General features: G+C 46.9%; 1 protein-coding gene across 3 annotated transcripts; it reads left to right on the top strand.

Annotated features, from left to right (window-relative positions):
* Nucleotides 1-241: 241 nt before the first annotated feature.
* Nucleotides 242-27270, top strand: ZNF697 (zinc finger protein 697). Of its 3 annotated transcripts, none has more exons than XM_055312713.1 (3): nucleotides 242-359; nucleotides 24102-24381; nucleotides 25778-27270. In XM_055312713.1, exons 2-3 carry the CDS (start codon nucleotides 24138-24140, stop codon nucleotides 27193-27195), a joined length of 1662 nt encoding a protein of 553 aa, XP_055168688.1. In that variant the 5' UTR covers nucleotides 242-359; nucleotides 24102-24137; the 3' UTR covers nucleotides 27196-27270. The 3 variants fall into 3 exon arrangements, with proteins under 3 accessions (XP_055168688.1, XP_055168687.1, XP_055168689.1); XM_055312712.1 differs by lacking the exon at nucleotides 242-359 and adding an exon at nucleotides 18747-19006; XM_055312714.1 differs by lacking the exon at nucleotides 242-359 and having other exon boundaries at nucleotides 24331-24381; nucleotides 25746-27270.
* The last annotated feature ends 285 nt before the right edge of the window (nucleotides 27271-27555 follow it).

Below are 27555 nucleotides of genomic sequence, written 5' to 3'. Positions count from 1 at the left end.
CGGCGCGGGGCGCGGGGCCCCGGCGGCTCCCAGCCCCGGAGCGCGCGGGGAAGCGGCGAGCGCGTGTGCTCGCGAGCCGGTCGCGGTCGGGCGGGGGCAGCCTCCCGGGTGCCCGCTGCCGTGGTGGCAGGAAGTCCCCGGGAACTACAAATCGAGGCATGCTGGGAACATTCCCCTGCTCCTCCCAGGAAATGTCCTTTGTCCAGCCCTACAGGAAGCCCCGTGAGGAGTCCGCGGGGCAGCCGGCCGCTCCGCCCGCCGCAGCCGCCGCCGCAGCACAAGGGCAGACGCGCCGCGGCGCGGGGCTCCGGCCGGGGCGCGCGCTGCCCTCGCTCCTCGCCGCGACCGCCGCAGCGCAGGTAGGAGCGAGGCTGCGGCCGGGCTCACAGCCGCCTGGGGCCGGGGTTGGTCGGGACCGACCGGAGCGCTGCGGGGATGGGCTGTGCGGGGCGCGGGGCGCGGGGCGGGGCGCGGGGCGCGGCGCGGCGGGCCAGGCTGTGCGGCGCACGCTGCACCGCTGTCCGCTCCCCGGGGCGCGGGGCGCTCTTGCGGCCCCCGAGCCGGCGTCGAGCTCCCCGCGGGGTCTGCGGCGAGGGGCGGGGAGGCGGCGGCGGCGGCGGCGGCGGCGCGAGGGCGGAGGCAGAGCTGCGAGGGAGCGGGTGGGACCGTCCCGCCGACCACCGAAGGGGGCATCCGAGACCCTCGGAAAAACGAAGCCCAGGGAGGAGCTTGGAAGCGGCGAGGAGAGACTGAAGGGCTTTGTGTGCAGCTGCGGACAGGGACCGAGTGTGCGTGCCCCCCTCGTCCGTCGGCGCCCCGGCCGCACGCGAGGCGGGGGCGGTGGGGGTGCACCGCCGTCGCGGGGCTCCTTGTGACGTGGGTTCCCCCTCTGCTGTCTCCGCTGCGTTCTGGCCGACCCAGCATCAGCGGCTCGGGCTGCCTCCAGCCTGGGCAAGTGGCACAATAAGCATGAGTGGGTGGGGAGGTGGGCAGCAGCTCGTCTCCCTGGAGGGTCGCGGTTTAGCTCTGGCGGACCCACCAAGCCCAGATGTCCATGTGTGCGGGTGGGCGGGTCGCGGGGCAAAGCTGATACGGCCACCTGAGGATAACACTGACTGGAGGCATGGGGTGAGGGGTGAGGCGCGTGTGTGGGCAGGAGAGGGCGGCTAAGGTTGACCGGGGAGCAGCGGCCACGGGGGCGCTGAGTGTACCTAAGGGCCAGGGTGCATTATGGCCGGGCTTCCAGAATCGGGTTACCACTTCCTCTGGGACTTTCCACGATTTTCTCTTTTCCTGACTCTCCACCCCCCCCCCCCCACCCCGCGGTAGTGAATCACCCACCCCTTGCTGCATGAGCGCCAGGCTGGATTCAATTTGGTCACGTTGTGTCCCCGCCCTTATAGCGGACCTGTTTGTCCTTTACCTGTGGGGTGACAGGAATGCGCTGCATCCCCTCCCCCTCTGGCGTTCTGTTTCCCGGGGGACCGAGGGTGTGGTGAAGGTGCTTGGATAATGGCTAGCAAGTTAATCGTCTTCTGGGAGCAGTGATGGATGAGTGGGCAACTTCGAACACCGCCCAAGTTTTACTGCTGTATCTGAACTCACTTGCTTAAGGGGTCTCTGTTTCTCCTTTCTCCTCTTTCTCGTCTTTTTTTTTTTTTTAATGCTGTACCCAAATGGTTACCTCCTTCTCTTAAGAAGCCAACATAAGGATATTCATTAATGTGGGATATATTTTACAAACCAAATGAACCTTTAAAAATGCCACTTGGGTGGTGAGGCAGGAGCATCCGAGGTTCATGATAAAAAGGATGTAGGGCACAGAGCCCTGCACCTTATATAAATGATTTGTAGGGGGAAACACTATTTGCACTGGTTTCTGTAGGACAGATGAAGTGTCTGAAGGTAAGGTAAGAATGGAGTAGGGGAAGACCCAGTTGTTCAGGCTGAGGGAATGAGGATGGCAAAATAAAGGGGAAAAGCTCTGTCAGTTTGGAAGATGGTTTCTAGTTGGAACATTTTGGCTGTGTGTGTGTGTGTGTGTGTGTGTGTGTGTGTGTGCGCGCGCACGCGCGTGCATGCAGGTACGCAGGTATGTGTGCCCCTGTTAGAGGTGGAGGCTGTTGTCAGGGGAGAATTTGATGTCAGAAGTCCAGCTGGGCCCCAAAGAGAATAAGATGGCACTAGCATGAACCAAAGTCATAAATGGGGAGTCAGGCCACCCTTTACATCACACACAAAGGAAAACATTGATGACCCTCAAAAACCCCTGGGATTAACGAGGTGAATGAAAACAAATAAAAAACAACAACAACAACAACAAAAAAAACAAATCACACCGAGGCAAACCAGCTGATGCAACTGGAATGAGGTGGCAGGAGTGACCTCACTGAAGGTTGTATGACTAAGGCCCATGGACTTGCACCACATTTCCTCTCCCTCCCCCCAAAAAGCTCCTTGGATCTCCTCAGGATTTGCATATTTGCCTAATTTCTCGCATCCAGTTAAGGGGGAAGGAGAAAGGGCAAAGTTGATTATAAAGATGATAAGACAAAAAAGATACTGCCTGTTCATGTAGAATGGAACCCCCTCCTCCCCCAAACTGCAGTGCCATTTAAGGGGTCTGGCGAAGCTATGCCAATGCTATATGGGCTTTTCCTTGTATCTAAGCTCTACTTCTTGGGACGCCTGGGTGTCTCAGTGCTTGAGCAACTGCCTTTGGCTCAGGTCATGATCCTGGGGTCCTGGAATCGAGTTCCGCATCAGGCTCCCCAAGGCACTCTGCCTGTGTCTCTGCCTCTGTGTATCTCCCTGAATAAATAAATAAAATCTTAAAAAAAAGAGATAATCTACTTTTCTTTTTTTTCTTTCCCTCAACAAGTTTCTTAGCACTGTGTAGTGTTAATATGCTCAGTAAAGCTACCTCTTTAGTTTGGCATGCAAAACCCTTCCCAGTTCTGTGCCCACCTACCTCAGTCCTCCATTGGAGCCTGGGCACCCCTAAATACCTCCCCATTCTTACAGCATACAGCTCCCCATTCCCAGATGCCACAGATGGTCTTCTACCAGCATGCCTCCACCAGGTTGAATTCCATGCTTATTAGGCATCCCAGCACTACCTCTGATTATTTGTGGCAAATCCTAACCCAGCTGAAGTAGCAACCTTCTAGAAGTCTTCCCAGACCTCCCAGCCAGAATTCATCTCATTCCAGTGGTACTTTGTATCCTTTGGAAAACTCACTACTCTGGGCTGCCTTGTGATAGCTGGATGTTCATTTTTCTCTAATTCTGACTGTAAACCCCTTGAGGGCAATAGCTCTCTCTACCCTGTGCTTTATACCTAGCAGTGCAGAACAGATGTTTACTTGACAAGCATGAGGAATGAGTGAAAGAATTGAAAGAATGTGTGTTTTTTCCTTTTTTTTTTTTTTAAAGGATTTTATTTATCTAGTCATGAGAGACACAGAGGGAGAGGCAAAGACATAGACAGACGGAGAAGCAGGCTCCCTGCAGGAGCCCAATGCGGGACTTGATCCCAGGATCATGACCTGAGCCAAAGGCAGGTGCTCAGCCATTGAGCCATCTAGGCATCCCTCTTTGGTTTCCTATAAAAAGGATGAAGGCTTCTTCATAGACCTCTGAGGATTCCTTGCAGTTGTGAATCTAAAGCATCTGGTACATGATAGTCTGGTGCTTTTTCCTTTTGCTCCTGGATTAAGAGGCCCTAAAAGGATCCATCACAGTGTCTAGTACAAAGACATTCAATAGGATGTTGAATAGGTTCTTTGCCAGCCTTCGTTTTTCAGACTCATACACACAGGGTATAGAATGAGACTAACCCCAGGTGGATAATTAGTGACTTTTCGCTGGCTCCTGGACTGAAGAAGGTGACTGTTCCCTCTCAGTTGTGAAGGAGAGATGTGCTTTCTAGAAAGCAGCACCACAAAGGCTGTCCTGCTATTTGCAGTGAAGCCACTGACATCGTTGTGTTGCTTTGATATTTACAGCCGTCTACCAGGATTAAAACGTGGTATATAAAAGTGCGAGGCAGATCAGACTCTCAGATTTTCTCCTAAGATGCTGCCATTTTGTAGTTCTCCGTTTAGCCCTAACTGGACAGTTTTTCGTGCTTCCATTTTATGTGATGGCAGCAACAGTTATGTGTATTAACTGTTGAACCAGGTAATTTCCATACATTGCCTCAATCTGATGTCTTACTCATTATTATCTCCATTCAAAAAATTGAGGAAATGGAGACTCAGAGGGAAGAAACCTTGCTCCAAGTCCCAGATTCTGATCTGGAGATAGGCTGGAATTTGGGTCTGTTGACTCCCAGTCTTGTTTGGAATGGGTAGATCTTTGCTTACCCTGGAAGAAAATTGCCAGGTCTCTCTTCTTTGAGATAGTTCACTTTCCAAATTTCCTACCAGGAACACTGGTGGGTTTTTAAACTCATCCTAGTGGATCTCATTCTGAGAGGCACTGGTTTTTTTCATAAATTCATTATTCTTATGCCCTTAAACTCCCTTGGCCATCAGTTGGAAAGCTCTGGTTTGGAATCCCTAATAAGACCTTTGAGCACAGAAATGTTTGCCTGGAATCCTCTTCCCTTTGCCCTCAGCCTATCCGAATTCTTTCTTCTCCCTCCTGGCCAAATCTTACCATTTCCAAACCACCTTTTTCGACACTCCAGCCTTTCCTCTTAATTTTTTGCATTGTTTGAAATACCTGGAGCTCAATGTCTTCCTGATAAAAGCACACCTGAATAAGCCCCCACACTGTTTGGGAATATTTACATCTCCCCTGCATGTGGCAGGAACCATATGTCCAGAACACAACCTGGCGTACAGTGGACCTTCAGGAACTGAATTGAGTTTAATAAATTGGTAATGACTGAAAATGTAGAAATGAAGACATGAAACATCATTTGCATGTTGACAGTTTGGGAGACAGTTCAGAGGAATCCTTTTCTTACTTAATTTTCATCCTTTTCACATGACTGCCACAAGCACCTTCTGGGGTGCCTGCGTAGCTCAGCTGGTTACGCATCTGACACTTGATCTCAGCCCAGGTATCTCACCTCAGGTCTTGATCTCGGGGTTGTGAGTTTAAGCCCCATGTTAGGCTCCATGCCCAAATTAAAAATTGAAAAGAAAAAAAAAAAGCACCTTCTGGAAATATGCCAGGGCAGACCTGTGTGTTGCTGAGTTTGACCAGTATGTGCTTGACTAATAACATCACTGCTATGTGATTGTGGTGGTTTAATGATAATGGGGAGCATGGGTGGAGCCGTTTCAGCCCCTCCCCCCTTGATGTCATTCATCCCCATTTCTACCAGACTCTTCTAGGAAGGGCCTTTTTGTTACACATCTGAGAAAATCAGCCGCTTCCCTGCTTCTGCAGATAGGGTTGGGGGAGGCGAGAGGTAAGGCTAGGGTTGGGGAGGAAAAGAGTTCTTTTTTTTTTTTTGAGCCCTGGGAGAGTCTCATCGTTTGGGTGGGGTGTGGATCTGCATTTTATGGCATCATGTATTAGTGGGCATGGTAAAAAGATCAGCAGCCTCTGCTCTTGAAGTGGAAAAGGCTTTTTACCCACCACAAGGTTGAATCCATCACCCGAGGCTGACTGTGCCAACCTCAAGGCTACATAGCATTTTGGAAGCCTGAATATAAACACAGCACGCAGTGGGGTTATTATGAGCACAGGAGTCATTTGAAAGGCTGATAGGATAGTTCTTGGGATTCCTACATTTGTTCAGCAAGTCTTCACTGTGTATCCATAAGCTAGCAAGAGTGTTCCATCTGCATATGTGGAAAGGCCACCGGCAAGTCTTCAAGTGTCCCTTCCTGCAAAGGGTAAAGTATGCAACTTATAGCCCTATACGTGCAGCTTTAATTTGCTAAAATACATGTAGTTAGGGAAGAGGGCCTACTTGTATTCAGAGAGGCATTCTAGATATATATTGTCTTCCAAGAACTTTATTAGATTCTTATCATAAATTAGAAAACTGGAACCATTCTTCCTGGGTTTTACTAATAAGAAATGTGGTATTTAAAAAAAAAAAAAGAAATGTGGTATTTTTATCTCAGTGCTGTGCTTATTCATGTGTTTAGCACATCTTTGATGCTTGACAACACCTAGGTAGCACACTATTGGAAGAACACATTTCCATTTGTTGACTTTTTTCCCTCCACACCTAGGAATCTTTGTGTATTTCAAAGCATCACGCTTTTCTTTTTTCCTAGTCTTTTTTCTCTTTTTAATAATCTCTCCGGTTGACAGTAATTTCTGGTAGCAGTAGGTGGTTTTGAAAGCAGTGCATTTTTTTTAAGATTTTATTTATTTATTTATTCATGAGAGACACAGAGAGAGAGAGGCAGAGACATAGGCAGAGGGAGAAGCAGGCTCCGTGCAGGGAGCCCGACGTGGGACTCGATCCCAGGACTCCAGGATCACACCCTGGGCCAAAGGCAGGCAGTAAACTGCTGAGCCACCCCGGGATCCTGAAAGCAGTACATTTTTAAGATTATTTCATTAGAATGTCAGCCCCACAGAGCATAACCCAGAGTAATGTGTAGCACAAAATAAATGTTCAGTAGCTATTTGTTGAGTGAACAGTGTGTGAGTGTTACATTTTAAAATATTTCATTTTGATTTTTTCCTAATACGATGACATTGCCAATTTTCTACAGTGAGGTGTGCAAAACGTGCATGCTTATATGTTATATAAGCAAAGGAAATATATATAATTTTTTTGAAGATAACCTTTACTTTTTAGAGCAATTTTAGGTTCACAGCAGGGTTGGATACAAAGTAGAGAGAGTTGCAGTGTGGCCCCTGCCCCTACATATGCACAGCCTCCCCCTTTATCAACCTCCCATACCAGAGTGGTACATTTGTTAAAATCCATGAACCTTACTGACACATCATTATTGCCCAAAGTCCATAGTGACTGATTTTAGCAATCAGTCTTGAGGTTGTACATTCCATGAGTTGTTTTTTTTTTTTTACAAAGATTTTATTTATTCATGAGAGACACACAAAGAGAGGCAGAGACATAGGCAGAGAGAGAAGCAGGCTCCCTACAGGAAGCCCGATGCAGAACTTGATCCCAGGACCCCAGGATCACAACCTGAGCCAAAGGCAGATGCTCAGCTGCTGAGCCTCCCAAGCACCCCTCCATGAGTTTTGACAAATGTATCCACCATTCTAGTATCATACAGAATAGTTTCACTGCCCTAAAACATCCTCTATGCTCTACTTATTCATCCTTCTCTCCCCTTTAGCTCCTGGCAAACACTACTCTTTTTACTATCTCCATAGTTTGCCTTTTTCCAAATATCAGAGTTGGAGCCATATAGTATGTAGCCTTTTCAAATTGGCATCTTCCACTAAGGAATATACATTTAAGGTTCCTCCATGGCTTTTCATGACTTGCTAACTCATTTTTTAGAAAATATTTTATTTATTTGAGAGAGAGATTGCAGAAGGGAGGGTCAGAGGGACAAGCAGACTCCTCGCTGGGCTGATCCCTGGGATCATGACCTGAGCCAAAGGCAGATGTTTAGCCAACTGAGCCACGCAGGCATTGAACAGATCATTTCTTATTAGCTCTGAATAATATTCTGTTTTCCGGAGTACCACAGTTTGTCCATTCATCTACCGAAGGACATCTTGTTTCCTTCCAAGTTTTGATTATGAATAAAGCTGCAGTAAACCTCCATGTGCAGGTTTTTATGCATGGATATAAGTTTTCAGCTCATTTGTATAAATACCAAGGAGTGAGAGTATTGGATTATATGGTATGAAATGCTTAGTTTTGTAAGAAACTGCCTATCTGTCTTCCAAAGCGGCTATACCATTTTGCATTCTTAGCAGCAAGAAGGGAGAGTTCTTGTTCCTCTGCATCCTCACCAGCATTTGGTGTTGTCAGTGTTCCAAGTTTTTGCCATTCTAATAGATGCATGGTGGTATGTCGTTTTAATGTGTAGATCCTTAATGACATATCACATTGAACATCTTTTCATAGGGCTTATTTGCCATCTATAGATCTTTGGTGAGATGTCTGTTTAGTTCTGTTGCCCCTTTTGATTTATTTTTTAAGATTTTTATTTATTTGAGAGAGGGAGAGCAAATGAGAGAGACAGCATGAACGGGGGCGGGGGGAGCAGAGGGAGAAGCAGGCTCCCCACTGAGCAGGGAGGCTGACATGGGGCTCAATCCTAGGACCTGATCATGACCTGAGCCGAATGCAGATACTTAACCAAGTGAGTCACCAGCTACCCCTGTTGCCCCTTTTGAAAAATCAAGTAGCTCATTTTCTTATTGTTAGGTGGTAAGGATTCTTAGTATATTTTGGATAAGAGTCCTGTATCTGATGTGTCTTTTGCAAATATTCTCTTGCAGTCTGTGGCTTGTCTTCTCATTCTCTTGATATATATATGCTTTTCCTCTGTTTTTTTCTTTTTGGTGAGTGTATGTGTGCCAGATCTATTTTAATGTAAAACCAGCTTACCCAAGAAATGAGAATTGCCATGTGAAACAAACCTAGAGAAATGCTCCTACTTTTTTTTTTTTTTTTTTTTAAATAAGGTAAATGTCAGTTGAATTCTACCAGACTGTGGCCTCAGCCTGGACCAGGTTGGGGGCAGTTGCTATAGGAACTCTTTTTTTTTTTTTCTCAGTCACAGATTTTCTCTTATTTTTATTTTTATTTTATTTATTTATTTTTTATTGGAGTTCAGTTTGCCAACATATAGCATAACACCCAGTGCTCATCCCATCAAGTGCCCGTCATCCAGTCACCCCACCCTCCGCTCACCTCCCTTTCTACCACCCCTTGTTCATTTACCAGAGTTAGGAGTCTCTCATGTTCTGTCCATAGGAACTCTTTTTATTTGTTTCTCTACTCCCTACTGGGTACTGTGTGTATTGATTGAATTGGTAGTTTGGTAAAATATTTCTGGTCACCTATGCTCTGTAGAGCATGGACCCTTTTTACAAACTCCTTCCAGAGCCTATGTTTCTCTCATAGCTTAAAATTCTGGACCCTTAGGAGAAAGGTTTCTAGGCTGATGATTGTATGTAAGAGAGAAGAGAAATCAAGACATGTGTGCCTTTCCTATAGTAGTAAGAAAACCAAAACAAGTACCAAACTCCTGAAAACTGCCAGAGAATAAGCTTTGGTCTGCATAGACAGGTTCAGTGTTAAATATCAATTTCTTCTGTATTTGTGCTTCAGATATGCCCTCCCCCAACCTCCTCCCCAACCAAGCAACTTCTGAAGTTATCAGTCTTTTTTTTTTTTTCATCATTTAATTTCTCTTTGTTCCAGTCCTGTCTTTCCTCCAGTGGTGAGAGAGAAGCAGCTGTCCTGTCAGACTGGCAGAGTCTAGTGGCATTTCCCACCATAAACACAAACACAGCTCTGTGCCACCTCTGTTCTTCGCAGAGCTGAACTGAGTGTTAAAATCTTGGAGTGGAGGGGAGGACTCCCAATAGGATAATTGGATGCAAACAAGGGGTGCTGGCATTTGGCCAGGGGATGCAGGATTCTTTTTTGAGAATTTTCTGTCTAACTTCTGAAGCTAACTAATCACCACTTTCTATCATGTCTACTTATTTAGCAGGATAATTAAGCATGCTTGGCTGTTGGTGCTGATAGGTTATTGGATCCCATTAGGGGAGCTAGGTTGTTTCCATGGCTCTGCCTTACCTAATGTGATCTTGGCCAGATCATTACATTTCCTGGTCTTGTTAGTTCTTCCTTTTGAGACTGAGGGAGAGAAATAAGTACACCTAATTTTATCCATTTCGAGAATTATTTGAGGGCTCCGTTATGTGGGGAGTAACCAAAATGAGTAAATCAAGATGTTCCCAACAGCAGCTGGCAGTTCAGAGGTGGTTGGGAGGGAGAGAGAACAAACAAGATACAAATTATTCTAACTCTGATTGTATTTTAAAAACTAATGTCAGACAGAATAAGATAAGGAAAACTACTTTAAAGAGTCATATGACTGACAAGTTACCTACACCCCAAAGTTCATAGCAGTAATGTCCACAATAGCCAAACTGTGGAAGGAGTCAAGATGTCCTTTGACAGATGAATGGATAAAGAATATGTGGTAGGGCACCTGGGTGGATCAATAGGTTGGGCATCTGTCTTTGGCTCAGGTCATGATCCCAGTCCTGGGATCGAACCCCATGTCGGGCTCCTGCTCAGCAGGGAGCCCGCTTCTTCCTCTGGCTGCTCCTCCTGCTTGTGTTCTCTCTCTTTCTCTCCCTGTCAAATAAATAAGTAATATCTTAAAAAAAAAGATATGGTATATATACAATGGAATTTTACTCCTCCATCAGAAAGGTTAAATACTTACCATTTGCTTCAACATGGATGGAACTAGAGGGTATTATGCTGAGTGAAATAAATCAGTCAGAGAAAGACAATTTTCATATGGTTTCACTCATATGTGGAATATAAGAAATAGTGAAAGGGATTATAAGGGAAAGGAAGGAAACTGAGTGGGGATAAATCAGTGAGGGAGACAGACTATGAGAGACTCCTAACTCTGGGAAACAAACAAAGGATTGCAGAAGGGGAGAAGGGTGGGGGGATGGGGCAACTGGGCGACGGGCACTAAGGAGGGCACTTGATGGGTTGAGCACTGGGTGTTATATGTTGGCAAATTGAATTTAAATAAAAAAAAGTCATAGGAAGTGAAACAATAATTCTCCTTGAGCACTAACAAGCATATAGGGTATGTATAGTTGTTATCTGTTTTATAGATGAAAAAACCAGGGCTCAAAGAGATTGAGCAACTTGCTTAAGGTAATAGAGCTAAAGGCTGGATTCATACAGGTGGTTAACCGCTACAGATATTGCTTCACTCAGGAAAGGAGAGACTGCATCACGCTGTTTCTCTCTGAGGAGGTAGAACATGGCTAAAAGAGGAAAAACACAGGTGCCTTCTGGGGAGCATAAAGCAATCATTTTGCCTGGCATTAGCCCATTAGAGGTCAGGGAGCAGTAAGAGAGTCTTGAGCTATATTGTTGAGGACTGGGAGTTTGTGCTGCTCTGAAGAGTGGCAGAGTCAATTAGAGGTTTAGGAGCAGGAGAAATAAATGCAGTGGCAACTATGTTTAGTTTAGTTTTTTTTTTTCAATATTTTATTTATCTGTTTAAGAGAGGGGGAGAGCAGAAGCTGGTAGAGGAACAGAGGGAGGGGGAGAAGTATACTCCCCATGGAGCAGGGATCTCAGGACCCCGGGATCATGACCTGAGTTGAAGACAGATGCTCAACCCACTGAGCCCCCCAGGTGCCCCAGCACCTATGTTCTAAGATTGATCCAGGGGTGGTGTGTAGGTGCATGTAACTGGTAAGATGTTACGGCAGTGATGGTGGCCACAGGAGAGAAGTAAAAGGAAGGACGAAGGACTGGGCAGCCAATTTGATTGAAAGGGATGACGAACCCCGCCAGACTCCAGGGTTTTGAGCCTCGCGGTGAGTAAGGACAGAGTGGCATGAAAAGAAACGGGCACTGTGAGGAGCCAATTTGTAATGAAGATTCGGGAAAAGAACTGTTTCTTGGTGTGACAAGGGTCAGATACATTATAAATGGAAATTCCTTTAGTCTTCAGAAAGACCTTTCAAGGTCACTTGTTTTTCTCTTGTATAGATGAGGAAACTATGCCTCAAAGAGATAAATAAATGTCTCAGGGGCATACAACGTGTAAGTGGCAAACTTCTACTTGAACCCATGTCTGTTGACACCTCCTGTCCCATGTCCCCCAATGTGCTGGGCAGCATTTCAGGACTAGGAAGGATATTAGAGCTCCTCGGGTATAATGCTTGGTGCATCATTAGAAAACATGGACCTGGAGGAGGTATCAGGGCTTGGGCAAGAGGTTCAAATTACTGCAGCCTCTGGATAGAGGTGTTTATTTCAAATTAGGGAAAAGGGGCTAGATGATCGAGAGAAGAAAATGCAAACAAGAACCTTGAAGTTTGACTTGTTTAGGGGCTAAGAGGAGGAGACAAAGTGGAAAGTGATCACAAGGAGGACTGGGGCAGGTAATAACATCAATGCTAGGGAAGGAGAGTATTGCCAAGGAAAGTGTCTCAACAGGATTTCTGCGGTCATTTACCGAATTCCTATTGTATATGCCAAGCAGTTTACAGCGTTGATGGTGTTAACCTTAAAAATAAAAGTCCATTACTTTACAAGCAAAATGGGTTTATTTCGGAAAAGGAGAGAACTGTAATTTGAGACATGAAAGCTATGGCAAAACCATAGGCAAGTCCAAGAAACAAAGGAGAGGAACATTATTTTTTGGAGAAGAAGGAAGAAGTAGAGAGAGATTATTTTGAAAGCAAGTCAGCTGCAGAAAATACTATCTGCTGAGATGGCCCACACATGGGCAGCCCGCAGTTAACTGGGAAACTGATGTGTGTGGTGATGATGAAGCGGTTTAGCAGGGCTCACTGGCACCCATCCCTCTTTTTCCTATGAGCCTGTGAGACTTGTTGGCCAAAACATGGCACTGCAGAAGGGAATGTAATCTAGTTTGATCATTAGTTTGGGGCATTTAAAAAATGATAATGTGAGGAAAAAGCATCTCACCTTAGAGTTTCATAGTTTGCTAGAAAAATGTCTTTTAAAATTATTTTAAAATGGCATAGCCAATAATTCTTTAGATTGATGCTTCCTGGGCTTTCTTTTCTCTCTAACCCCCCCCCTCCCCACCTTTCTCATGACTTTTCTTTCAAATGCTTTACCAAGGACTTGGAAATATTAACTGTTTACCATAATACTCCATTAAGTCAAAGCTAATTCAAATGACTGCTTTTTTCTAGCCAACAAGATATCTGTTTTCTCTAAGAAAAGTAGTTAAATCAGAGACTATTTCTAAGCATCCCATGAAGATAAGTTTGAAGAACATTTCCTGTGTTGTTTTTTGTAGGAAAAATAATTAAAATCAAAATAGAAAAAAAGAAGAGAACAAGAAAAAATAGGAAGGAAGAAGGTAGCATCCTTGAAGTGCTGTATCAGTAGCTCCAGAGCACTAAACCCATAAATATGACAGAGCTGGCTAGGAGGGTTCAGTGCAGGGGAGATTGAACTTCAAAGGAATCACATAACCTGGGTGGTAGTCACAATTCTGCCAACAACTCACTACCTTTGTGGATTGAAACAAGCCATTTACTTCCCCCAGTCCTCATTTTCCTTATGGGTAAAACAGGAGATCCTTTAAAGACATCTTCGACCAAAAAAAAAAAAAAATCATGAGATAGTCTCATTATCTGTGGATAGTGTCTCTTCAGCAAAATTTAGCTTGTGGTTGGCCTGCTCCCACCACCTGGCCTGCTTCTGCATCACCTCCCACACAGAGAATGCAGAGCTGTTACAGCAGGAGCAAAAAGATGTAATAAAAAAGAGGGTGAATCTGAGAAATTGTATTTGTAGTAATAGGTCCTGTTGGGTGAGTATGGGTGGTACATTTTTTTACTTGCCATTAGGGGTGGTGAATCAGGGCTCCTTATATTGCAGAGTTCTAGGATACTCCCCGAACGCCCCTTTCACCTGGGTATTTCCAGGTTTTCAATTGCAGGCAGGATGACTTTGTGAACACTTTGAAGATTTGTTTGGAATGAGTTGGCGACTTTGGTCTGATTTTAGTTCTTTTTCCTTGGAGAAAAGGAGGATTAGCTAACAAAGCATTTTGTGTCCTTGGTAGGTAATGGCTTGATTAATGTGCTTTGACTCACTGCCCAAGTAAGCAGCTGATGGGAGCCATAAACCCATGGTTAAACTTGTATAAATTAGCTACATCCCAGAGAGGCTGTGTGTTAGAGGCTTGAAGAGCTACTTAAGGCCCTCTTAGTGCACCTGCCGTGTAACACAAGTGATTAGGAAGTGAAAAGCAGGTGAGCTAATATGATAGGGGGCCGCAAGTCATCAGTGTGTTTCAGCCAAGCGCCAACAGGCTGCGTGGGGATGAACAGAAAGCGGGTTGGAACAAAAGTTGTAATGTCCGTGTTTTAAGCTAGTGTCTGCCCCTAACTAGTACCTTCATAGGTAATTCACGTCACCTTTCTGAGTTTCTGTTACCTGATGCATCTGTAAAATAGGGTACTGGACCAGACCAGCAAACCAATCAGGCAGGTTGCCCTCTTGCTGCATCCCTCATTCTGCTCTAGCCCTTATTTGAAATTAACCAGTGTTTTTTATCTCCGCCTACCACCTGATTTTGGATCTACTGTCAGTATCTTCTCTTCCCCACCAACCCACCAAAAGATTTCGTGCTGCAATGGGCTCTTCTTATCCCTCTTCCCCAAAACCACTGAGGATTTCTGAAATACTCTGATAGGAACGTATCGTGCGTCCTCTGTAGGACTGGTTTACTGCAGGGTTTTCGTTTTGTTTGTGGGCCACGAATCCTTTCAGAGTCCAAGGGATAGCTGTGTGTCTCCTCATCAGAAAAAAGTTTCTGCAGACACATTTACATAAGATTTCAGAGAGTTCATGGACTCTGAAGGTCCTCAGGCTAAGAACCCACGCAAAAGAAAAATACCATTATTCTGTTTCTAAGCTTGTGTAGGACTGCTGATCTTTCCAGGAAATGCTGGAGGTAAAGGGGACAGAAGGAACCCAAAGGGCTTGAGCCTCATGAACGGCTTGGGAACCATGGTATGCAAACAGTGAATGAGCCTGGGACCCTACAGTCTTCTGGAGACAAGTGTGCCAGTTCCTGAATGAAAGCCGTGGCCTGTGACAAGTTCTGTACACCCTTTGCTAAAATCGATATCTGTGAGCTTTTTTCCAACCTAAAGTGGGAACACAATACCTTCTCCCTGTGCCCTTTGCAATGTGGTGTGAATAAATTTGGATGGCATTTCTGAGAAGGACACTGTCTAAATTTAAAAGTTCTCAGGGCTGGTAAAGTAGTTCTGTCTCTGCCAGAGTTCATCTCTTAGAGATCACTTTTTCATAAATCACTAGTGTATTAGCTTCCTTTTCACTGACACACACCCTGACATTTATCATGCCCTTACAAGATCATTCTGGGGATGACCAATTATTGACGTACTCAATCTGCTGGATACTCACATCATTTCGTCAGTTTGACTTTCCTGGGGATAAAGCATTCTTCTCACAGACTCATCAGGACCATGACGTCTCACCAGGTTTACTTCCTCTTAGTCTGGGGTGTAAAGTTGCTGAACTAATGGTGGAAATAAATAAGCACTGGCTGTGTGGCAAGATCCTTTTTTGAGTTCTCCAGAAATACAAAAGTAGATGAAAGTGGAAACAGTTTTCTGTTTCTATTTTGCATATCACAGCTATTCTTCTATCTCATAGAAAGAAAAAAAAAGTCTCAAAAGCATCAAAGTTCAGGTCCTTCAGTCTCTACCCCACTGCCTCTGCCCCCAATTCTCATGGGCTCTACTTGCTATTGAGCATTTTAATGAGTCCTGATTTGGCATACTTTGTAAAAGCAAGCTAATTCTTTTGTGGAAGTCACTGACCTTTTATTACAGTCTGTTCAGGATTTAAATGAATATAATCAACCTTCAGTTTCAAAACAAAAATGTATGTTTTCTATTTTAAGACCTTTTATTAGTAACTTTTTTAGCAAACAGGAAAGTAGGTAGAGTTGTATAGTAAAACCACATTCTCCACTCAGCTTCAGCAGTGTTCAGCAAATGGCCATCTTTTTTCATCTACCTCCCTGCTTACTCCCCTTTGTCCTGGAATTCCAGACATTTCATTTCAAATGAAGGAAATTCCAGATGTATCATTTCACCTAGAAATATTTCATTATGTATATACCTTAAAGACATAAGAACTCGTTGGAAATCTATTCCCCACACCAATGCCTTAAAAAATGAACAAGTTTCTTACTGTCAGGTACCTAATCAGCATTCACGATTTTCCAGTTGTCATATAATTTGTTTTTGTACTTTAGTTGAATTGGGTTTCAAATAAGGTCTGAAATTGATGTTGGTGGATCCATCTCAAGTTTTTTTGACATACAGTTTCCTTCCTTTCGATTTATCATTCTTGCTATTTTTATCATTGTTATTGATGTGTCTCCTGTAGTCCTCCTATAGTTCCTATGATCTGAGTTTTGCTGATAATGTTAGTTTTAAGGAAATAAGAGTAACACAAGCATGTCATTTTTAGAAAGGTGGTTTTCAGTGTATATAAATGTTTCACTTTGTGCTGGAAACAGTCTAGCTCTAGAGTTTACAATTTAATTAGGCAGGGAAACGGAAGCATCAGGAGACGTCTCTACATTTTTATCCCTGCTTTCTCTTTGTTGGAAGACACCTTGGCAGATTATATGCAGAGGTGTCACTTAGCTGCTGCTGAAATGAACTGGGCTGGAACACCAGCCATTCTTCAGCAACAATGCCAAACGGTTATTTTGGGCAGAGAATTGGAAGAGAAGTTTTGCCTGTTGAATCTGTAGTGGGAAATTGGGGTGACTGAATGTATGAATCAAACCCTTTGGTCCCAACACTCCTCGCTCCCGTTTGCTGTGGTGAGCATTCTCTTGAGGATTGTTCATTCCAGTGGAAATATGATCACAGAATCATTTGGGGGAAAACACTTCCTGAGGACACCTGGCCTCATCTGGCAACCTTACCAAGGATTTCCAGCATCAACTCTCCAGAATGAAGCTGTTTGTTAACAATTTCCATATCCCACATATACCTTCTGGGCATTCTGAGTTTGCTTTCTCTCTTGTCCTCAAGAGATTGTTAAATTGCATCTCTCTCTGCAATGGGAGTGTCTGCCTCCACACTTATATGTGTCTTTGAAGCTCTTCGGCTAAGATTAATTTTGAGTCTTCCCTGCTGTCCTTTTCAGTACATACGTACGTACCGCATTCAACTACTCATATATAAGAAGACGTTTTTAATGAGTAAATTTTGACTTATGATGGGATTATTGTAGACTTTTTTGTTGTGTGTAATGCTTAATTTTATGCATCAGTTTGGCTGGGCCAAGAGGTACACAAATACTTGATCTAACTTTCTGGGTGTTTCTGTGGCAGAGTTTTGGGATGAGATTAATATTGAAATTGGTAGACTTTGAGTAAAGCAGATTGCTCTCCATAATATGGGTGGGCCACATCCAATCAGTTGAAGGCCTAAATAGAACAAGACTGATTTCCCTAAGTTAGGAGGAATTCTCCAGCTGACAGCCCTTTGGATTGGAACTATAGTATCCACTTTTCTGCATCTCCAACCTGCTGGCCCACCCTGTAGATTTTGGACTTGTCAGTCTCCATAATCACATGGGCCAATCTTCCTATATGCACATCCCGTTGGTTTTGTTTCTCTGGAGAATGCTGACAAATGGTATGGGAGGAAAGAAAGGCAAGTAAGTATATGCCCTGGATTTATCTGGCTGGCTGTTTTTAAAGTGTGTTCTTTTTTTTTTAAGATTTTATTTATTCATAGAGATGGAGAGAGAGAGAGAGAGAGAGAGAGACAGGCAGAGAGAGAAGCAGGCTCCATGCAGAGAGCCTGACGTGGGACTCGATCCCGGGACTGCAGGATCATGCCCTGGGCTGCAGGCGGCACTAAACCGCTGCGCCACCGGGGCTGCCCCCAGTGGTGTGTTCTTTTAAAGAGATGGAAGGATCATTGGAGAGGCCATCAGTAAACTGAGATTCTGGCCATAACCCTTCTAGCAAGCTGTCTTTTGGTTTCTGACCTGCTCATTTTCCCTTTCTAAGCCTCACTTCCCTGTCGTAGAAGCAATTTGAGCTAAGGAATTTCCAACTTGATGAGTCCATGAAATAACAAATGTTGAACATGTGAGCCAGCTGCCAAAGAGGACTGCCCAAGTGCTAGATAAGAAAAAAAGTCGAGGATGTATAATAGGTAGTGGTGGTAGTACAATGCCAAGCACAGTGAAGGAAAAAAAATCATGAATGGAGGGGATGATACTCTGTGCATCAGGTGACATTCTAATCAGTTCAGTGTAGAACATGGATGAGTACATGCCTGTGTGAGAACCTGTAGCTTTTGTGCTTTTCCTTTAAGTTCAGGTGATCTTGCTTTGAGGGCACTTAGAATCTGTCTCTGAATTGCAGTAATTCTTATTTTTTTGCAGCAGGAGTAGGGTGGTGGTGAAGGCTTGACAGCTGTGACAAGCTGAGGCCCTCTGGCCAAACTGAGGGGCCCCAGCCTAACCAACAGACAGGAAATGCCTGACCCCAAGGACATTTGTGCTATTCTTGACCAAAGAGATTGGAAGGCGTCTCAGGCTAGCTCTGGCCAATGGGATTGTAAATGGATTTTTCTGTTGCCTTGGTTGAGCCTTTCTATTCCTTCAACTTGGGCTTTCCCCTCCAGGTAAAAAAGCAGTAACCACAAGGAGGAAACCATACTATTTTAGCTTCTCCTATCTGGTGAGTACTCAGTACTTAGCTGCAGCAATCTTTTGGCTTTTTGTGGGAAATTAATGTTCACCTCCTGTGGCAGCCTGCCACTTGGGAAGTTGGCATTTTGGGTCAGACAGTCTGGGTGTGTGACCGGGGAAGTCAGCTGCCCCCTTTGGATGGAGACACATTCTCCTTGATCACTGGAGGCATCCAAATATGGTAAGAGACAAATATGGTGAGGTAGATTTCTTTGCCCTTGGGGTTCTTTATGACCACAGGCTCACCATGAGGAGGCAGGACCCTGATGGCCATATCCCCAGAGAGGCTAGCGCTAGCTGACTGTTTACACAGTTGGTGCTGAGGACTGACAAATGATTAACCCCCTGGAATCCCTGATTAGCCCCCAGTTATGGTCATGAGTTCAGCCTTTTGAACTGCAGCCTTAAATTGTTTTTCCAGCATTCTCCCCAGTCGGGTGTCTCTGCCTGGCCTGTGCTATGGAAACCCTCCCCAGGGAGCAAGTGGTGTGCAGGGGGCGTGGGAAGTGAAGCCTGGAGGCCTCAGACCAGCTTCAGGGGAGGCGGGGAGGCTGGCCTGCCCATGCTGAGGTAAGGAAGGCACCCTTGAGAGGACAGGGAGACAGGAAAGGCACTGCAGCCTGGAGGAGGTGGAGTGGGAGCCACTCCTGGCCCTCTGCCTGGCCACTTCCTTCCCCTGACATGACAGCCTCGCCGGCCTGGCTCTCGGCCACCTGGCAGTGGCCATGGCACATGACTCCCCCACCAGCTCAGCGTGCTGGCCAGGAGCTGGGCGGTGGGGGGGGGGGGGAGGTCTGCATGGGGCCAGGGCCCTCTGCCTGCCCAAGGCCCTGGGTGGGCCTCGCTCTGCTTCCTGGGCTCCCCAGGCTCAGCATGTCCTGGCCAGCACCCCCTTCCCGGGCAGCAATGCCAAGGCAAGGGGTTAGGACATGCTGGCCAGACTCCTTACTATACCTCGGAGCGGAGCTATGTTACCGGGAGCTCAGATGAGGTGCATCACCCAGTGGGAGATCATCTCACAGCAGGGGCCTGGGAGCACCTCTTGCTACTTCACCCACCCTGGCCAGAGGTAGCATGACCGTGTGGGGTCCTGTGCCAGATGCCCTGGAGAAAGATGGCCAGTGCTTTATCTTTCAGGAAGGTGAGGGAGAGGTGAGGCACGCTTATCTGCCCCAGCCTGCTCCGAGGAAGTGCTGTTGACTCCATAAAGTGGCGGGGCTCTGGCTTTTGGAAAGGGCTAGGTTTTGCAAAGAGCTGGAGAGGGGGCCACTGTGAAAATGTGCCAATAAATTCTAACTCGGGCTTCACTTTCTCTTCCCTCATCTCATTTCCTCTCTCTCTCACCCCCATATCTCCTTCCAACATACTTTATCCCATTTACTTCCACTCTGTGGCATTATCTTTAAATTGATCTGACTAATCTTTCAACTGGGGTCAAATTTATCTAGAAGGCACTTGAGCATTTTCCTAGTGACTTCATAGGGTAATGAACATTACTCTTTTTGAATTAGGTGGGCATGGGGTAGGAGGAAAGGACATGAAAAATATTGCAGATTCTAGAATGGTCTTGGCAAAGTTGACAGATCCCACCCTGAAATCACCTGCACCCAAGAGAAAGCTGTGGTGGTGATGGCGGGCATTTGGGATGTCAGCAACTTGCTGTGCAAGTTGAGTAAACAAGCTGCAGCTGAAAATGTCTAATGACACTGACAGTGATGCCTCCTTGAATTAACTCTCTCCTGCATGTCATATGACAAGCTAGAAGAGGACTCAGGTACATTTAGACCTAACCTCCTCATTGAACAGAACCCCAAAGGAGGCAAGTACTCAAAAGTTACACAGCACAGGGCTCTGCTGGCCAAAAACATGGGCTCTTCCCCATCTCTGCTAGTTCAGTGATTAGAACTAGACCCAGAATTAATCTGGTCCACCTGACTGCTCCCACCATTACCTGTTTGGTTTACTTCCTGCCTTATACTTCTCTTTCTTCTGTGGCGATGTGCAGGGGGCTGTCCCTTACAGTACAGCCAGGGTTTCTTGTACATACACCTCATTCAGCTTGCTTATGCTTTTTGAATACAGGATGTATTATCAACATCTCTGAACCAATATGGAACTGCATCTTCTTCCCTTACCCTAAGTCCCTTCCCTGGTTCTTGTGTCCACAGGGCAGGACTGTTGGTTGTAGAACCTTAATAGCCAGGCCACAGGAAGCTCTGCTCGTTCTTGCCACAAGCCATTCTTGGTGAATATAGTGTGACCTTCAATTTAGGAGGGTATGTGTGCATGTACATAGTTTTTTAAGTCAAGAAGTTGGCTTAAGTTTCATAATATTATAACTACTGCTTATTGTGTCTCTACTGTATGCCTGCTACTTTTACAAATCTTATAGGATATAAGGAACAAATCTTATAGGCAGTAGCATACTTGTTTCTATTGATGCAGAATCTGAAGATGAGCCAGGTTTAGTACCTTGCACACAGTAAAGTAGCTGACAGAGCAGAGGATTTGAACCTAGGTCAGTGTAGCCGCAAATCTATCACAGTGCCCTGCCACCCAGTCATTATCCAGCCCTAGCCTTACCGAAAAAAACATGTTGCTAGTTTTTATTCTGAGAATGAATGGGCAAGAAGTTGGCACAAATGTGCTTACAGATCTACTGACTGACACTTCAGTTATACCACACTGTTTAGATAACGTTTTTGAAAATTAAGTCTTCCATAGATTGAGATAAGCACAACATCTGCCCTTGTCTTTTTGTTGTTTCTAAAATAATTGTAGTTTTTTTCTTCAATGTATCCTATCACATTAAAAACAAAGTTGGCTTTTTTTTTTCCTGATAAAAATATATCTTTATTATAGAAAATATAGATGTTCACCAAAAGGAAAAGTGATTCCAAGCAGCATACTAGCTTTGGGCTAAGAATGTGGACAGTGGAGCTGTAGTGTAGGGGTTTGAATCCCCACTGTGTTACTAATGATTTGTAGGACCTTGAGCTAGTTACAACTCTGAAGTGGAAAATAATACCCTTCATCATTGAGTTGTTTAGGTTAAATGATGCAAAACCATTAGAAGTGACCAAGAGATATTTAACACTTCAATAATGTTCTGATTTTTCTCTCTGAACCGGTATATACATGTGTAAATATATATGTGTGTGCGCATGTATATATCTACAAAGTATGCATATAGTAATAAATAAAATGAGATAAAAAAAAACAGCTAGTTTTTATCTAACAATATATCATGACTGCCTTTCCTTACTTCTAAATAGCCTTCCCTGTTCCCTGATAGCTGCCTGCTACCTCATGCTGTGATGGCGTGAATGGAACTGAATCTATATTGTGGGGCATGTAGATTTCCAGGTTTGCTCTAACATGGTGCACTTTTAAATAAATCTGAGTAGATGTTGTGCCCACGAGTGGTGTCCCTCTGGGTGACAGGAGCTTCCCACTCTTTTTAGAGCATACCTAATCCTCCCTCCTCTCAGGTGAATGAGGTTCTGCGCATGTTCCCTTTGGGAGCTCAGAACCTTCTGAGCTGTGAACTTTCATACTCCAGCCTCAACTGGGGAACTTGGCCTTGGCCTCTTTTCCTTTCTCCCCTTAAATCTATAAAAGCTATGTTTCTTGGTTTAATATCTCTGGTATGAATTCTCTCTTGGCCCCTGAGAAATCACAAGTCAGAAAGTACTGTTGCTATGCCTCAGGTACTAAGAAAGTGCTGTGTCCTTTTTAAAAGGGATTAGAGGTGAAACCCTAAGCTTCTCTGCTTTCCAGGGTGGACCCCTAATGCCCACCCTTCTGTGTGGAGAGCTATAGTCATTTCTGTGCCATTCCAGGACCACAACTGGCCATTTTAGTTTTATGAATTTCTGGTGACACACTTATTTGATTATTTTATTGATGTAGAATTCTACATGCTGGCCTTAGATTAGGTCCCCCATAGGCTTCCACCTCTTCTTTGCTTTCAGCCATTAGCAAACCAGTAGGTCACATGTTTGAAAATCCTACTCTTGCTTCTCCACACCTGGCCTTCTGGGGTGTGTTATAGATGCAGACTCAAGGGATGTACTTTCTATGGCTTCTGAGTACCAGAAGGCTGAGATTTATGGGTAGAAGTGATTTAGGGTCAATAGTCTCTTGTGTAATACTCCTCTTAAAAAGTTTATAGCTTTAATGAGATTTTTCTCATCCCGAGTCTTTGAAACCTGTCATTTTAATCTATGTATATTCTAAGGAAACTGAGTTCCAGGACTCTGTTGACCCAATAGCCACAGACACAGGCATTTTCTTATAATGTTTAAGGGATAAGCTTCATTTTTCATTCTAATCTGGGGAATAGATTTTCATCTCTGAGAAAGGGTACAATATGCTATTTAGGGTAATGTGTCTGCCGAAATTATGGTGGTGCTGGTATGTCTGAGATGTGCTGGAATGTCATCGGGACTTAAAAAGAGAAATAATGTGTATTCCATATGGGAAAGAGAAATGACACATGCATTCCATGTTTGTAAAACTCAGGATCAATTCCTCTTTACAGTGTTTTCCAAAGCCCATTTTAATGTTTCCTCTGACATCCTTCCTGGGAGAAGGGTTAATAAGTATCATTGTCCTCCTGGCACTGAGGAGGACACTGAGACAGTGAGAGGCGAACTGACTTGCCTTAAGCCCTGGAGTAAGGCTGGCAGGAGTCTGCAGAGCCAGGGCTGCCCTGGGGAAAGTCCTCTCAACAGAGGCAGGGAAAGCTCCCAGACAAGGAGAGAACATCTTGCTCAGCTGTATTGGTGTAAGTCCTGTTTGGGGGCTGCTGAGGCAGAGAGTACTGGACATTTCAAAGTCTTAGTTCAAGATCCTTAACCAATAATCTGCTTTGCTGCCTTGAGCTAAGCTGTAAGAATGATGGATGGCAGAAGTCGATTATTTTTGGCTCAACTGCTCAGTCTTGGCAAGGGGCCTTTACATGTAAATATGACCTCTACAAAAGGTTTAGGAATCTGAGGTCATTTTCTTCCTACAATTCACATGTTGGCCTCTTCTGCAGAGGGGTTACCAGTTATGTGGGGGTCACGTTCCTCTTCAGGGTTCCCTACAATTAAAGGATATAGTAAGGCCAAATATGTAGTAAGGCTAAAGTGATGACTTCTATCATAGAGGATCCCTGCATCCTCTTCCACCCCCAGCAGACCTGCTAAAGCTTGAATTCTTTTCACTCACTGCTTGCAGGAAGGCAGCAGGTGCTCATTGGTTTAATCCCCACCTTACCGCTTACAAGTTAGTCTAAGGCTATAGGGGTCTTCTTTTTGAACTTTGCGGTTTTCTCAGCTGAAAAATGGGAACAGCCACACTAAGGCTAAAAAGTCATGGTAATAGAAGAATCCACTTCAGAGATGGAAGCAGATTAAACTGTATCCAATCCTGGGAGACTTGGCATGTGGTCTCAGAATGAGTTGCCACTGTTCCCACACCACCCAGACCAGCCTCTTTTGTGCTTGGTTCTGTGCATCTTAAAATGTGGGGTGTAGCAGCGATTTGTCATCTGAGGCTTGGAACTCTACACATTTTCTAGGACTGTGCCACTGATTTTCATGGAAATCGAGGCCAGATATGGTGAGGACATGAGGCCAAACTGACCTGACCTTTATCTGTGTTTTGTCTGGAACAGGGGTCCCGGTCATCTCCCTTGTCCAGTTCTTCCTGGATGGAACAAGAAAATAAACAGGGTGTGTATGAAGCCCAGGACTCAGAAGACAAAGGGATGGGCTCTGATTTTGAGAACTCTGAAGACAGGGAACGGAACCCAGAAGAAAGAGGAATGGGCTCTAATCCACAGGATGCAGACAAGAGAGAAGACCACCCAGAGCAGGAGCTGGGCTCCAACCCACAGGATGAAGCTCTAGGAAGGGACCCAGAGGAGAGGGAACTGGTGTCTGACATCTGCCCAGGTGAGGAAAAGCTGTCATTTTCATTGGAAGTTGCCCCACTCAATTATTTCTAGCTCCTCTAGAGTTAGAACCAGCCTCAGCATTCTTTGTGGGAGAGCCTTCTAGTGGAGACCATTAAGCGGATTCTGTATCACCTTAAGCCTGAGAAACATCCTTTTCTTCAGTCCAGTCTGAAGTGGGCTCTTCTGGTAAGCATGGGTGCAGAGGGTAACTCACTAGCGCAGCACTTTACAGCATATAGAACACTGCTATACATTAACAGTCTCACAACAACACAAGAGGAGACACGGCTCGTGTATCAGAACCTACCTCATCAGGTTGTTGGGGGAGTTCAGATGAGTTGCTGCAGGTGAAGACTTAGCATAGTACTGAGCAAACAAAGTCTCCAGGTGTTTACAGTTACAGTCATCATCTCTGCGGATAAGTAAGCTCAGTGGTAAGTGACCTGCCCTGGTTCATGCGAATAATGCCCAAAGTGCTCAAATCTTCTGCTAAACCCCTTGCTATTCCTGACCTGGAAAGAGGAAGTGCTGGTCCTCCACCTACTTCCTTGGTTCCATCTCCCGGCATTCATTGCTTTATACTGCTCTGTGCATGACTTGGGGACAGAAAAGAGCTGAAATACCTTATGGCCAAGACTATGAGGTACATTTCTTCCCCCCATGACATGTCCCAGACTTCCTGCTGCTCTCCCCTGCAGTGCACACAAGCGCCTGGTCTTTCACGTTTTCTTAACGTTCTGGAGTGCCCTCTGCTTGGAATCAAGCAGCCAGAGAGAGACAGGTGTGTGTTCTGGGATGGTCTCTGAGTTGTGATCACCAGCTCTAGGTCCTGTGCTCAGTCCCCCTGCCCGACTTGCAGAGTGAAGCCCCTAAGTTGGGATGTGTTTGGTTTGTTGTCCTACCCCAACAAATTATATTCTAAAAATCAGCCTGTTACCTGGTTAGGACAGGTGGTCTTGTCTTTGCGGCCAGGGCCTTGAAAGGCATTGGTAGCTGTTAGAGTGAGCTAATCTCTTCCAAGATCCCACAAAGTCCCACCTGGCCCATTTTAAGCTGTCAGGCCTGCGGGTGGCTCTGTGGAGCAGAGCCTCGGTACAGTGGGTGGGGCTTGGACCTCGAGATAGTTGCTAGAAGAACTGGCCGGCCAAGGGGGCAGGTGAGTGGGCTTCGCGCAGGTTTCAGAGCACAGTGTCCTGTAGGCCTTCCCCAGGAGGCACCCGGTGGAAAAGAGGCTAGAATCGTGGGGGCCTCGGAGAGAGAGAGGTTGGGAGTAGGAGGTGTGTGGGGGGGGGACTACTCCGTGCTCCATACTCTTAACTGAGACTGGCTTCCTCTGGGTTTTCCCCTTTGAACACCACGTAGAGTCACCCCCACTGCCGCCTTTGCTGTTGCAGATGGGCTGCTGAGCGAGGAAGAAGGGGCTGTTCTCCGCGAGGAGGATTACCCGTCCGGCGTAGCTGAGGTGGCGATGTTCCCGGGACTGGGACTGTCGGAGTCGGAAAGCCTTTCCCGGAGCCCCCGGGAAGAAGAGGAGAGCGCTGGCGAGAATCGGCTCGACGAGGAGGCGCAGCAGCCGCCCCCTCCCATGCTTCCCTGGAGGCGGCACCTCTCCCTGGGGAGTCGGCACCGGAGCGACAAGCCCGCCCAGCGCCGCTTCCGCCGCCTCCACCATCCCGTGGCCGTGGACCTCGGGGAGCTCGACAGCCTGATGGCCAGCATCATGGACGCGCCCACCATCTGCCCCGACTGCGGGGAGAGCTTCAGCCCGGGCGCTGCTTTCCTGCAGCACCAGCGCATCCACCGCCTGGCCGAGGCCGCCGCCGCCGCCAGCCTGGAGCCCTTCGGCTTGGCGGGCGAGTGCGGCGGGGTGGTGGGGCTGGTGGGCGTGGGCGTGGGCGTGGCGGGGGGCCTGGGCGCGGGGCCCGCGCTGGCCCAGCCCGCGCGCGAGAAGCCCTTCCGCTGCGGCGAGTGTGGCAAGGGCTTCAGCCGCAACACCTACCTGACCAACCACCTGCGCCTGCACACGGGCGAGCGGCCCAACCTGTGCGCCGACTGCGGCAAGAGCTTCAGCTGGCGCGCCGACCTGCTCAAGCACCGGCGCCTGCACACGGGCGAGAAGCCCTACCCGTGCCCCGAGTGTGGCGAGGCCTTCAGCCTCAGCTCGCACCTGCTGAGCCACCGGCGCGCGCACGCGGCGGCCAGCGGCGCGGGGGCGGCGGCGCTGCGGCCCTTCGCCTGCGGCGAGTGCGGCAAGGGCTTCGTGCGCCGCTCGCACCTGGCCAACCACCAGCGCATCCACACGGGCGAGAAGCCGCACGGCTGCGGCGAGTGCGGCAAGCGCTTCAGCTGGCGCTCGGACCTGGTGAAGCACCAGCGTGTGCACACGGGCGAGAAGCCCTACATGTGCTCCGAGTGCGGCGAGACCTTCAGCGTCAGCTCGCACCTCTTCACGCACAAGCGCACGCACTCGGGCGAGCGGCCCTACGTGTGCCGCGAGTGCGGCAAGGGCTTCGGGCGCAACTCGCACCTGGTGAACCACCTGCGCGTGCACACCGGCGAGAAGCCCTTCCACTGCGGCCAGTGCGAGAAGCGCTTCAGCGACTTCTCGACGCTCACGCAGCACCAGCGCACGCACACGGGCGAGAAGCCCTACACGTGCATCGAGTGCGGCAAGAGCTTCATCCAGAGCTCGCACCTGATCCGCCACCGCCGCATCCACACCGGCAACAAGCCGCACAAGTGCACGGGCTGCGGCAAGGGCTTCCGCTACAAAACGCACCTGGCGCAGCACCAGAAGCTGCATCTGTGCTAGGGCTGGGCCGCTGGGGGGCTGCCCTCGGGGAGCATGTGGGGGAGTAGACGTCCTGGGACTAGACTGTGTAGAAGGAAATGGGTGTGGGGCGGGAGGGACAATCTGAGTAACCGGGGAGTCTCTTGGTGTTAGGGGGTCTCGAAGGGGAGGGTGGAGTAAGTATTGCTCTTTAGGGATGTGATCATTTGCCTGCCTCCTTCCCCAACGAGGACATGCATGCTTGGGACACAGTGCCTGAGCGGTGACTTCTTCAGATAACGCACACAGCAGGGCGTGAAGAGCGGGTGGGAGTGCAGGCATTTTGAGGACCTTGAAGAAGGGGAGTTGGGGGGATAGGGGAGTGAACAGGATGGCAGGCGA

This window comes from Nyctereutes procyonoides, unplaced genomic scaffold (assembly GCF_905146905.1).
Source record: "Nyctereutes procyonoides isolate TBG_1078 unplaced genomic scaffold, NYPRO_anot_genome, whole genome shotgun sequence".
Lineage (NCBI taxonomy): Eukaryota > Metazoa > Chordata > Mammalia > Carnivora > Canidae > Nyctereutes > Nyctereutes procyonoides.
Note: the sequence above shows the minus strand (reverse complement) of the source record. Positions and strands in the feature narration are given on the sequence as shown.